The sequence below is a fragment of the Lynx canadensis genome, chromosome B4, assembly GCF_007474595.2.
Source record: "Lynx canadensis isolate LIC74 chromosome B4, mLynCan4.pri.v2, whole genome shotgun sequence".
NCBI classification, from domain to species: Eukaryota; Metazoa; Chordata; class Mammalia; order Carnivora; family Felidae; genus Lynx; species Lynx canadensis.
The window spans coordinates 38,434,484-38,447,690 of NC_044309.1; the positions used below are offsets into that span (position 1 = coordinate 38,434,484).

Here is a 13,207-nt window from a genome sequence, read left to right on the forward strand (position 1 = left end):
CTGCACTACTCTCTGCTTGCCTGACATCTTTTCTTAGATGACTCAATGATATTTCAAATTTCACAAATCCAAATGGAAACTCATTATCCCCCCCCATCCCACCTGCTCTTCCTGCTGACTTGGTTATTCCTGTTAATGTCGCCACCATTTTGCTAGTCACCCAGACTTGAAATGTTGAAGCCATCTTGGGTTCCAACGTTTCTCTTTCCCCCATATCTCATCAGCTACCAACTCCTGTGGATTCTATTTCTGCAATTTCTCTGGCAGGCAGGCCCTCTAATACAACAGTCTTCAGGTTATCATTATTTCTTGACTGGACTTTGAAAATGGCCTCATAATATCATATGCCTCCCCAATCCCCAGACCCTTGATGTGACATTTCTCCTCCTTGCCCCACCTGTACACTGCCACCACATTAATCTTCCTAAAGTAGAGCTCAAACATAGAACTCTCTGGTTACACACCACCAACAGCTCCCCATTGTCTTGCATTTAATTACAACCTCTTAGTCTGGCCTTAATTTCCTTTCAATGGAATCTCCCACTATTTTGGCCAAGTTGCTCCTCAAACAAGCATGCTGCTTTCCCACCCCTTTACATTTTTGTTCAAGCTATCCCCTTCTCTCAGAATTCCCTCCCACCAGCTCCACCTACCAAAATCCATTCAGAAAGCACTCCACCTACCCCACTGCCTATCCCAAGCGCTTCTGATTTTTAAAATGGAAGTGAATTCTCTCCTTTGAAACCCCTACGACAATTTGCTCAAGCTTCCCTTATAAAGCAAATCCTATTCTATCATCTAGTAGAGCCCTCAAAGGTCTTATATTCCTACCAGAAATCAGAGACCTTTGAGGGCACTCTTCTTATATGTCTGTTCTTCCACAGGACCTGCACAGTGCCTTGCTGCAGTCAATGCTCAGTAGGTATTTACGGAATGAAAAGCAACATCCCCAGGTAGCTGAATGCCTAGGGATTATGGGCCACTGCTGTTTCCCACCCCACTCCCAGCCTCCTGGGACAGGGTACCCCTATCAGCTATGGGCAGAGTGCCAAGTCCCCTCTGCCAGAGGCTGAGCTAGGCTGACAGTCTTTGGGACCAAGGACTGGGCCACAGTCACCTCTTTATCCTCATGATCTGTAGTTATTGAGGTGAAAGGCCATCAGATCCACTCATTCCTTTGCTTCATGAATGCAACGCATGGTGCGTGGTAGACTGTAAATTGGCAGCTGGGAAAAGAAATCTCACAGACCTCATGGAAAAGGGAAACTTCAAATCAGAGTTGAATGGCAGCTAAGGGGTGCCGGAGGCTCCTGGGACCCTGACCATGCATGCTGCCTGGACCAGCTAGGACTTTTTCTCTCTTTAATATATTTAAATAGAGTCAAGATTGGGGTCAGCTTCATGCACAGAGCCTTCTTTAGCTTTAGAGGTGACTCTGCAGCCAACACCGGAGTATGCAATTGACACAGTCTATTTTTAGCCTCCCAGAGACCGTGACCAACATCCCAAGCTGAGGGTGGGCACACCTGCTGCATTCTAATGAAGCAGCCCCGATTGCCTCTGCCAGCCAGCCGGGATCTCGCCGACCTCAAATCTGATGTTGCTAAACTGGGAAGTCTGCTTATTTCCCAAAGGCTGTAGCCTAGATACACCAGGAAAATGGGACCATTACACTCCCCTGAGCTCACTGTCTTCCAGCCCAGGGCACAGGGCAGTCTTGGGGCTGTATGAACAGCACAATGAAGAGATGGAATCCCTTGGGTTTCTTGATCTTGCTCTGTCCTAGGGTCTCCCTATTTCCCTTGATGGGAAGAAGATAGTAAGTCTGAGCTGATTCAGCTCACAAATGAGAAAATTGAGGCATAAAGCAGGGAAGTGTTTATGTAATCTGAATAATAATTATAATGGTAACAACAACAATAATAATAACAACAACAATAGAGCTTACTATTGCAAGGCAGTGTTCTAATGCTTCATGTACATGAACTCACCCAAACTTCTTGACCACTCTCTCAGATGGGTTTTGTCATGATCTCTATTTTATGGAGGAGAAGACTGAGGCCCAGTGATGACAAATGACTTCTAAAGGTCATTTGTCAGCCACCAAACAGCAGGGCTGTGTTTCAAAGCCAGGCAGTGAGGCCCCAGGATTTACCGTGACACCTGCCTCTCAATATCTATTTTTAATTTTACTAGAGGCAGGATTGGGATCCAGGAGTCCCAGAAGACCAACTACTGGATAGTACTCCTTCTCTATTTTTAATTTTTATTTATTTTTAAATTAAATAAAGTTATTTTATTTTTGAGAGAGATGGCAGTGGGGGGGAGGGGCAGAGAGAGGGAGACACAGAATCCCAAGAAGCTAACAGCTCATAACAGCATGGAGCCTGATATGGGGCTCGAACCCAAGACACTGTGAGATCATGACCTGAGCCGAAATCAAGAGTCGGACGTTCAACCGACTGAGCCACCCAGGTACCCCACTATTTTTTAAACTTCTGTCCTGCTTTGAAACCTTTGCTGTGCTGCTCACACACCTGGATTCCTACACTCCAGGGAGAGAAGTTTCTTCTCCTGGGATGACTACCCTTCTGCAGTCAAGCTGAAATTTTGGGCCCCAAAGCTCCCTGAACTTCTTCTCTTTCTCCCCTTAGCCTATAGAGGAAGAGGGCCTGGCTGGTGATTGGCAGCTGCAGTGGGGTATAGAGCCAGGCTACATGGTGGGGCTGGGAACCCAGAAAGAACAGTGATTGGTTGTGTGCAGGCAGGAGGCCACCATCAGTGTGGGTATTCAAGCTCAGAGTAAACTTCTGCCAAAGTTCAGAATAAAGTTTACAGAAGCCAGGAGGGAAGACAAGAGGTGTGAGACCCCAGAACCTAAGATACCTGCCTCTGTTGGTGGGGAGGGAGGGCAAGTGCTGCCTGCTGGGGGAGAAGCCCAGAGACTCATCTAAGCATGCAGGTGGGACTCAGTTTAACAAACACCTATTATGTGCTAAGCCTTTTTACAAGCCCTTCACAAATACAACTATTTAATCCTCAGGATGACTCTAGGAGATGGGGATCATTTTATTCCCCTTTGAGAGATGGGGAAACCAAGCCACTGAGAGGTTAATAATTTTGCCTAAGATTGCATAGCTCAGAAGTGGCAGAGCTGGATTCAAGTTTCAGCAGACTGGCTCTGGAATCTACACTGCAGCCACCGTGCTATGTGACGCTATACATCTTGCCCTTTAGTGAGTGTTCGCTATTCGCCTATTGTTGTCCTCATTTAGCACATATGAAAACTAAGATCTGGGTCGGCTCAGGTCGCCTGACTATTAAGAGATGGAATTAGGTTAAATGGACGTCTTTTTTGGCTCCTCAGTAGCATGGCGCCTCTCCATAAATCATGGCCCTCAGTGGGACTTCCAGAAGGGTCCATTCGTCCCTTAGGGGTGGCTGCTGTGGCAGACTGGAACCCCTGGGCTCAGGGAGGGGAGGCAAGCAGGGGTGACATCTCAGAGGGCAAGAGCTGGTCTCCACTGCTGACGCCAGACCCTTTATTTTCCCCCTCAGGTGAGCAGTGCCCCCCCGCAGCCCCCTCAGCCCGTCGCCCCACCCAAGCCTGTGCAATGTGTCCATCATGTCTCCACGCAACCCAGCTGCCCAGGACGGGGCAAGATGTCCAAGCTGCTGAACCCAGAGGAGATGACCTCGAGAGATTATTACTTCGACTCCTACGCTCACTTTGGGATCCACGAGGTAAACCGTGAGGAGCTGGTGGCAGAACAGGGCAGCTCAGCCCTGCTGTTTCTTCACTGTCCTCTGAGGCAGCCAAATGTGTTCATCTGTCTACTGTCTTAAAGTGGGTTTTCCTAGTGGCTCAAGGCCCCTGGCCCTCCTTCCCTCCTGTGAGCCTCTCTGGGAGAGGGTCAGAGCCAGGCCCAGAGCAGGTGAGTAGCTGAAAACATGTGTCTGTGTGTTTCTCAGCCAGAGAGCAAGGGGTGCTTAGGGTTTCTTTGTTTTATGGTCCAGCACCTGTGTCTCTTCTTGACCCTAAGCTCAGGTGATCCAGGCGGACCGATGTCCTTGTTCTAAGTCCTGGCTCTGCAGGAGATGCTCTGCAGCTCGAGTCCTAGATGCTGAGAGGACCTCCCAGAGGCCATGACATCAGTCTTTAGGCAGGCATGAACATGAACCCTTTAGGCCCTAGACCAATGAGCATCCCCAGGGGAAGAAATGCAGGAAGCTTCCTTGAAGACCTGGCCCAGGTCTGTCACCCTGATTGATTCTCAGGAAATTCTTGTGTCTAAATGCTTGCCTTATACCACAGCAGGGAAGATTTATGTTAGCTGTAGAACAGAGCAGAGCTTCCTAACCAGAAAATTCCTGGCTGGGGTTGGGCCCCTGCCCCCATCACCTCCAGCATTTTCCTAAGCCAGTCAGGTTGCAGAGTGCTTACTCATTAACTGGGTGTTTATTCAGTGCCAGGCATTGTTCTAAGCACATCATACGTATCATTTCATTTAGTCCTCCTAAGAACCCTACGAAGAAAATATTTCTATTATCCCCTTACAGTATGAAGAAATAGTGAAAAAGGAACGAAGCCTTGTTTGCTTTGTAAATGCATTTTCAAATAAGTGTCAAAGTTTCTGTTTCAATCAGATGCTTCTGTAAGCCCTCCCTATATCAAAATGTCATTGCCAGATGAGTGTTTAAAAATAATAGCCAGCACTTTTTTCCTTTTTTTTTTTTTGAGTGCTTACAACATGCTGGGTGTTGTTCTGAGATTTTACATTGTTGGCTCATTTATTCTTCAGGTCAGCCCTATGAAGTTGGTATTATTATTTGCCCCCAAATTATTTGGAATTATTTGTTTTTTTAATAAGCAAAATCTTTATTATTTAGTATTTACCCCTTTTGTTTATGTTTTAACATCATATATTCCTTTAAAAAAAAAGCACATTGTTCTATATGCCACCCAGCCATCTACTTATAGAAGTAATACAAGTTCATTATAATGAACTTGAGGAATACAAGAAGATTATTAGTCCCCAGTTTATACATGAGGATGTAAGACCTTAAGAATCCAGATCAACTTACATTCCTCACTTCCTTTGCTTACAAGGTCACAAGCTAATAAATGGGAGAGCTAGAAATGAAACCTTCACATTTGGGGCCCAGGGCCTTCATTCAGAACTTCCATGCCATATCATATAGACTTTAAAACAGGTCTTTGGTTCTTCCTGGAAATTTTGATTTTTTTTCCTGCTGGTTCCTTTGCAATTCCATGTGGAGATAGAGAGTGAAGGAAGTGTTCCTCAATGAATTCTAGACTCAGGGACCTGGCCCATTCACCCGAGAGAGACTCAGGGTTTGGTCTCCCAGGAACTGCTGTCCACATAAAAGTGTTAGGCCTGGGGCCTGCAGGGGAGGAAGACTGGGTCCTGTGTGTGTTCTGGGAGTCCTGGCCCAGAAAGGCCTGGGCCAGCTAAGCCTGCCATTCTTGGTGGCTAAGATGTCATCTTTGGGCAGATAAGTGAGCTGCTGTACCTTCCCTGATCCTGTTCCCCATGCTGGTGGGGATTGGGGTGAGGTGGTGCACTGAGCCCTGTCCTAGGCCTGTGAGAAGTTTTGGGAGCAGAAAGGGGGCATCTTCAAGAGTTCACCCTGTCCCTAATTCATGTGACAAATTCTAACAGGTGTGTGGCTCTGGGTACCTATTTCAAGGCAGATTCCTAGGAAGAGATGCTAGTTCCCCAAAATGCCTCCTCTTGGGCTTGCCTGGAACCCCCCCCCCCACCATGAGAAACCAGCTAATTATGACATGTACCTGGTGCCTGTCCTTCCCCATCTTCAGGAGCCATTCCTCCAATGGAGCCTCCTGTGACTGACGTCTGGGACACCTCCGTCTGAATGGCTGCATTCTTGCTGGGCCACAACTTTGGCTCCTAGGATGTGCTCGCCTGTGCTATGATTAATCTCTGTAATTCCTTCAAGAATTGCTTCCCCTGCCTCTAACCCAGGGCTTGATGCACTGTCTGATTTTGCTAATCTGATCACTCAGGTGATGTCTGGTTAGCACATCAATGGGCATACCAGAAAGTATGATCTCCAGCAGGAGAAGACACCAAGGGTCATCAAATAAATACTATACCAGCTTTCCTCAATTTCATGTATTGATAGAAAAACCTAGTACATGAAACATTGGTAGAAAATTAGTACACGAACATATATAAGCATTGTCCAGAATGAGCTAATAAACATGGAGTAAATGACCTTCAGGTCATATATAACATTTCTTTCCTTAGTAACCTGACCTGGAATAGTTTTAGCAACACTTTGCATCTGGAAGTACTTCTGATGCTTAGCTCAACTGACACTACTAGATTAAATCCCTCCTACTGCTGCCGTAGGCCATCTCTAGATCTGGCTTCTGGGGAAATGCAGAGGTCTTCAGTGTCAGGGTGGCTACCTAGGCTTCCTTCAACCTTGAGGCTTCCCTCCACCCTATTTGGTCTCCAAGATCATCTGGTATAAAAAAAAAAGTAGGGGGGCATGTGGACGGACTCTTAACATTGTTCTTTGCAGAGACAGGGCCTGCTTGTTTCTCATTATCAAGCACCAGGGATCTCCGTTCTGTGCCAGACAGCTCGCGGTGATGCCTTTGCCTCCTCAGTCTGGACAAGACCCATACCTCACCATCCGGAGCCGAGCTGGCCGTTTGGCAGTCTTCTCCCATCATTAACAAGATGCTCACAGGGGCGGGCAGCAGCACCGCCAGCTTGCTGATTAATAGTGATCAGTGAGTGTTTAGGAAACATGGTGTGGGATGGATTGGGTTTGATTAGTCTGTGAATACGAACAAGAGGTGTCAAGTTTGGGAGAGGGCACTGCTTGGGGCTGGAGAACACAGCAAGAGGTGATTCTGGATACTTCTATACTTCCATTCCATGGCCCCATCCAGCGATGACTCTGTACTCAGCCTCCAGAAGGAAGACTGTGACATTCTGTCACAGGGCGTCTCTGAGAGGAATGGAATCTTGAACAGGAGAGGAAGTGACAAATGTGTGCCTACTGAGGCTTCTGTTCAGAGGGGAGGGGGCCAGGACCAGGACCTCCCAAATCTCAGCTCTGAATTCCCAGCATCTTTGACAGTTGGTCCTGGGCTTGGTTTCTCAGCATCCAGAAGACTCCCTGCCAGTGGGGCTGTGTTCCCAGCCCCCAGCTCTGGATGCCCATCCCATTCCTGGCCAGCTCTCTTCTTTTGACAATCTTGCTGCAGGTTCTTTTGAAATAGATTCTTCAGGGCCTCATTTCCCAGCAATTAGTCAATGTGCTGTCATGTGTTTAATAGGCAGGGAAACTGGGAGACAAAGGCATCCACAGCTGTGGGCTGGGAATTGTTTTAAACAAAGAGTGACATGCTCTTGTCTGAAATGTCTGGAGACTTCTTTGGGCTATTCTCTCCTAGGGATGATTAAAGCAGGGGTGGAGAAAGGGGAGAGAGTTTCCCTTTTGATGGGTCAATCAGGGGAAGCCTTGCTAAGTCACAACTCTTCTCCCAGGACTTGTACTTTTGGACCTAACTCCTGTGATCTGGAGCCTTAGAGGGAAGAAGGGGTCCAAGAAGTGATGGAAGGCATTGAATCAAAGGTGGGATGCTGGGAACCTCTTCTTTAGCAACAACAGAATCTGCTGAAGTACTGGACCAATCTAATTCCAGCAGGGCAAGAACTAAGGACTTCCAGCTATGGCCATGATGACAAACCTCCAAAAACTTTGCCATTATTTTGCTTCCATTCCTCAACTACTGCTCACCCTCAACTGTTTCCTTGCATGGATAAAAATGGTGACAGCTGTCACAAACAGCCAGAACTAACACTTTTGTAACACTTACTACATTTATTTAATCATCACAACAACCCAATGAAGTAGGTACTGTTATCATTCCACCTTCAGCAGGGGAAATTGAGACAGGCTAAATGATGTTCTGGGTTAGGGAGCTCAAAAGCATGGGATCTATGAGTTGAAGAAATAGATGTGAATCAATTTCTAAGACTGATAAAAACAACAACGAACCAGCAACCCTCTGTATTGATTTTCCCAAGCAATAAAACCACATATGGAACAGCTACTGCAATTGGAATCTCCAGCTGATGATGTTTATGATAATCTACAGTCACTCTCCAAGATCTGCCTCTGTCTTCTGCACAGGCAAACAGGTCACTTAATTGGGGATGTGGGTCTCCTGGAATTGGTGTCCTGAACTAATGGGTCTCATGGAACTAGTGTCAGTTCAGAGCCAGGGTCCAATGATCCTCCAAAATTGGTTTATTTTCCTTTCTCCAATGCAGTCACACTGTACTGTGGTAATGGCTGCAGATACTCTTGGTGAAGACTTGAAGAAAGATTAACAATATCCATTTTTGGCAATGTAACAAGGGTTTTCTTCATGGAACGTGGCCTTTCCTTCATTCAAGGGGTTCTGGTTCTGTTAACTGGCTCAAGTCTAGGAATCAATTGAGGGGCATGACTCTAGATTTTGGCAATTCAAAACAGACCTCTGTTCACTGGACCTATAATTTTTCTGCTTACACAGATCAAATAAGAATTCAGTATGCTTCCCATTTATTTATTTTCTAGAGACACTATGGTCTCTTTTCTAGAGACCTATGGCCAACACCGCATATCTCTGAAATCAGACTGTTACGCTTTGGCTCCAAGCCCTTTGCTGTAACCACACCCACCTAGTATATGAAGTTAAGTGCTGTGGTTTGACCTGAGCCTCCCCAGAATCCCAGGTTGATATTATTCTTGTTGCATATAGGGATTTAAGTTTGATGGTAGCAGTTCCCGTTGTAATTTATGACCTATAGGAAAGAGCAATCATAGAGGTCTTTAAGGTTGCTGGACTCCCTTTGCAAACTTATTTTTCATAGCTGTGATGAAACGTCTGTTCTTTGGCTTTGGTGAGTAGGCCTCACATGACAAATACAGTCTAACATTCCAATCTTCTAAGCCTTTGGATACCTTCCTCTTCAACATATCAACGAAGTTCAGCATTTCAAATTTCATTTAGAGAAGGGTAACCCTAGGTCCATGTTTCAACTACCCAACTAAATCAACTGTTAGAGACATTTTAAGCCGCTCAAGCTAAAACAGTGAATACAAAATTTCTGCTTAATGATCCTGTATTGATAAACTTGGCCCCATCCAACTTTATCCCTCCATGTTGATCCCACAGCCTTCATACACATCCCCATACATATTCCCCAGGATTCAATCTATATAAATGGGAAATATAATGTAGCTCTTTTGGTGTATATCATACCTCCTCATGAGTCACATTTTATACCTCACGCTTTGGGGTTTGCTTAGAGTTGAATCTTGTTATATGGTTAGCAGCAAAGAGGGCAGGAGTAGGTCCTGAGGAGAATCAGTAGTACCTTGCAAGCAACTACCTCAAGGTAGGCCGATATGGTTCTTCAGGGAAAGGAAAACTAAATCCCTCAGACAGGGGTGGAAGATACTTCTATTGGCAAAGAAGATTCTGTAATTTAGGAACTTCAGGCCCTGCTTTCATCATATGTTGTCTATGTGTTCCAATTCCAATTTTCAAGATCCTGTTCCTTCCCAACAGATGCCTCACTTTAACAAAAGAGGCCTTGCAAAGATGGGAATGCAATTTGTGTTGTAATCAGGTACTTTCAGGATTAGACTTTGGATTTAGGTTTTAGAAATCTTGGCTCTGGCAGGGGGCTTGGATGGCTCAGTTGGTTGAGCATCTGACTCTGATTCTCAGTTCAAATCTTGATCTCAGGGTCTTGAGTTTGAGCCCCACGTTGGGCTCCATGCTGGGTATGGAGCTTACTTAAAAAAAAAAAAAAAGAAGAAATCTTGATCCTGAACCTACATGAAATGTTTTTGTTTGTGTGTTTGTTTTTCCCAGAGAGGTCATAGAACCTTTCAGGTGCTATACTCAGACCCTGAGCTGTGAATTTAAACCTCTGAGGTCATTTTCTTTCTCCCAGTTTTTTAGAACAGTTAGTAACAACCAACCAACTAACCCACCCATTATACTTCTCATGTTAACTAAAATGTTCTAAGGAAGCAAATACTTGCTCAACCAGAATCTGGTTTCCATAGGTACTTTATTAGAGATATGTAAGTAAAATTTAAGTAACTCCTTTGCCATTTCATGTTATTGATGACAAGTGCCCTCCTTATCAATGGCAACAGGGTCATTAGTGCCTCTCTAACAGTTTCCAGAAAACTCAAAACCTATTCAGAGCACACATCCTTATATTCAGGAGATATTCTTGGTACCATATTCTGTATCAGTCAGAGTTCAACTATGGAAGTAGATCCAGTAGGATATATATATATATATATATATATATATATATATATAAAATCTGTATACATATATGTATATATACATATGGCTCATGTAATTGTGTAAGGCTATTGTCTCCATGTCTGATATGATGCTTGAGCTTGAAGTCCATAGGGCAGCTAGTCAGAAAGGAATATGAATGTAAAATAGGGGGAAATCAGGACTAGCTAGAACCAATATGCACAAGCTTGAACCCTATGAGGACAGACCAAAAGACATGTCCATTCTATTGCCTTTGACTTCCGTGGTGGGCATATCCTATAGAGGCTGGGCATTTTATCATGAAGCTAAACACACACACCTGGCCCAGGAGACAAAGAAACTGAAGAAGGCCCAGCTTCTGCTTCATGCCAACAAAGCGAGCCAACACATCATCATTGACAAGTGTGCACTACAAAATGATTTCTGCCCCCCTTCTACCTTCCAAATCTCATAAGAATCTTCTTTGGGACTCACTTTAGCTGGTGACATAGTAGAAAGAGAATTATGGAAATTCAGAGTAGCCTCGCCAAGGTGACACATTACAAAATTGTCATACCCGTGTGCACAGAGCATTAAAAACATCAGGCAAAATCTACAGGACTAGAGAGAGAAAAATACAAATCCCCAACCATGGTTAAAGATTTTTCTAAACACTTCTCTCTTGATAATTGATAGAAAAAATAACCACACACAAAATTAGTAAGATGTAGAAATCTGAACAATTCAATCAAATAACTTGACCTAATTGGCTTTTGTAGATCATTGCATTCTCAAGGTAAAGAATACACACTTCTTTCAAATACACATTGAAACATTCACTAAGATAAATCCTATGCCAGGCAATAAACAAATCTTAACACATTACAAAAGATTGAAATCATGCAGAGTATGTTATTTTGATCATAATGAAATTGGAAACCAAAAACAATAAATTATCTAGATAATCTCTAATATTTGAAAATTAAGCAGCACTGAAAATAGGACCAGAGAAGAAATAACAAGAGAAATTAAGAAATAATTAAACTGGGGGCTTAGTGGGTTAAGTGTCCAACTTCAGCTCAGGTTATGATCTCATGGTTCGTGAGTTCAAGCCCTGCATCGGGCTCTGTGCTGACAGCTCAGAACCTGGAGCCTGTTTCAGATTCTGTGTCTCCCTTTCCCTCTGCCTCTCCCCTCTCATGCTCTGTCTCTCTCTCAAAAATAAACCTTATAAAAAATTTAAAAAAGAAAATAATGAAACTGAATGATAATGAAAATACAATGCCATGGACTGAATGTGTCCCTCAGTATTCATATGTTGAAATCTTAATCCCCAGGATATTGGTATTAGGAGGTAGGGCCTTTGGGAGGTAAGTAGGTCATGAAAGCGAAAGTGGAGCCCTCATGAATGGGATTAGTGTCCTTATAAGAGGAGACATGACACAAGAGTCCCAATAAGTTAAAGAAGAAGGCAGAAGAGTAAGGTCAGAGTTAGAGAATGAGATATGATGACAATGGAGGCAGAGGTTACACTGATGCAGTTGCTGGTTCTGAAGGTGCAAGGAACCATGAACCAAGGAATGCAGGTAGCTTCTAGAAGCTATGAAAGGCAAGGGGATGGATTCTTTCCTAGATCTTCCAGAAGGAACACAGCCCTGCCAATACCTGACAAGTCCATGAGACCTGTATGAAACTTCTGACCTCCAGATTGTGTGATAGCAAATCTGTGTTGTTTTAAATCACTAAGTTTTTGGTAATTTGTTACAGCAGCAATAGAAAAGTAATACAGTCTCCTGAAAGCTCTGCTAAGGTTATTTTTTGTTTGTTTGTTTTTTCCTCCATATTTAAATACTTATTTAATCTTTAAGTAATGTTTTAAATCCTGTGAGGTTTTGGTCCAGCCTTATTGTCTTCCAGATAGTTAGGCACTGCAGCATCATTTGTTAGATGATCTATCCTTCTCTCACCAAAATAAATTTACAAAGTATTCTTTGAAAAATACAAAGATATAGGAGGGCTTGCCTTTTCACTCTGCTCTCCACCATGTGAGGACACAAGGTAAAGATGGTCATCTGCAAACCATGAAGCAGGTCCTCACCAGACAATGGATCTGCTGCCTCCTTGACCTTGGACTTACTAGTCTCCAGAACTGTGAGAAATAAATGTTTGTTTTCTAAGCCACCCAGTCTATGGTATTTTGTTATAGCTAGAAACAGACACATGAAAATTTGTGGAATGTAATTAAAGCAAAACCTAGAGGGAAATTTATAACTTTAAATGCTTTCATTAGACAAAAATAAAGTGCAAAATCAATGGTCAAAGCTTCCACTTTATGAAGCAGAGAAAACAAATAAAACCCAAGTAAGTTGAAAAACAGCAAATAATAAAGATGAAAGCAGAAATCAGTGAGGTAGAAATAAAGCAATAGAGAAAATCAACAAAGCTAAAAGTTAGTTTTTGAAAAGACTAATTAAGTCAACAAGCTCTATTTAGACTAATCAAGAAAAAGATGAAATACAAATTATAATATAAATGAAGAAAAGGACATCATTATAGATCATATAGATATTCGACTGGTAATTTGAGAATATTATGACAATGTTATGCCCATAAATTTGATATCTTAGTTGAAATGGATACATTCATTAGAAAAACACTTTGTCAAAACCGATCTAAGAATGCATGGAAAACTAAAACAGTCCTGCATCTATTAAAAAATTGAATCTTCTGGGGAGCCTGGGTGGCTCAGTCAGTTAAGTGTCTGACTCTTGATTTTCGCTCAGGTCATGATCTTGCAGTTCATGTGATTGAGCCCCACATTGGACTCTGCACTGAGCTTGAAGCCTACTTGGGATTCTCTCTCTC

General features: G+C 43.5%; 1 protein-coding gene across 1 annotated transcript in view; it reads left to right on the forward strand.

The window, feature by feature from the left end:
- PRMT8 (protein arginine methyltransferase 8) overlaps positions 1 to 13,207 on the forward strand; it is a 95,703-nt gene that overhangs the window by 36,473 nt on the left and 46,023 nt on the right. The window contains exon 2 of the mRNA XM_030321449.1: positions 3,559 to 3,744. Coding sequence (XP_030177309.1) covers positions 3,559 to 3,744 — 186 coding nt within the window. The remainder of the gene's footprint in view (positions 1 to 3,558; positions 3,745 to 13,207) is intronic.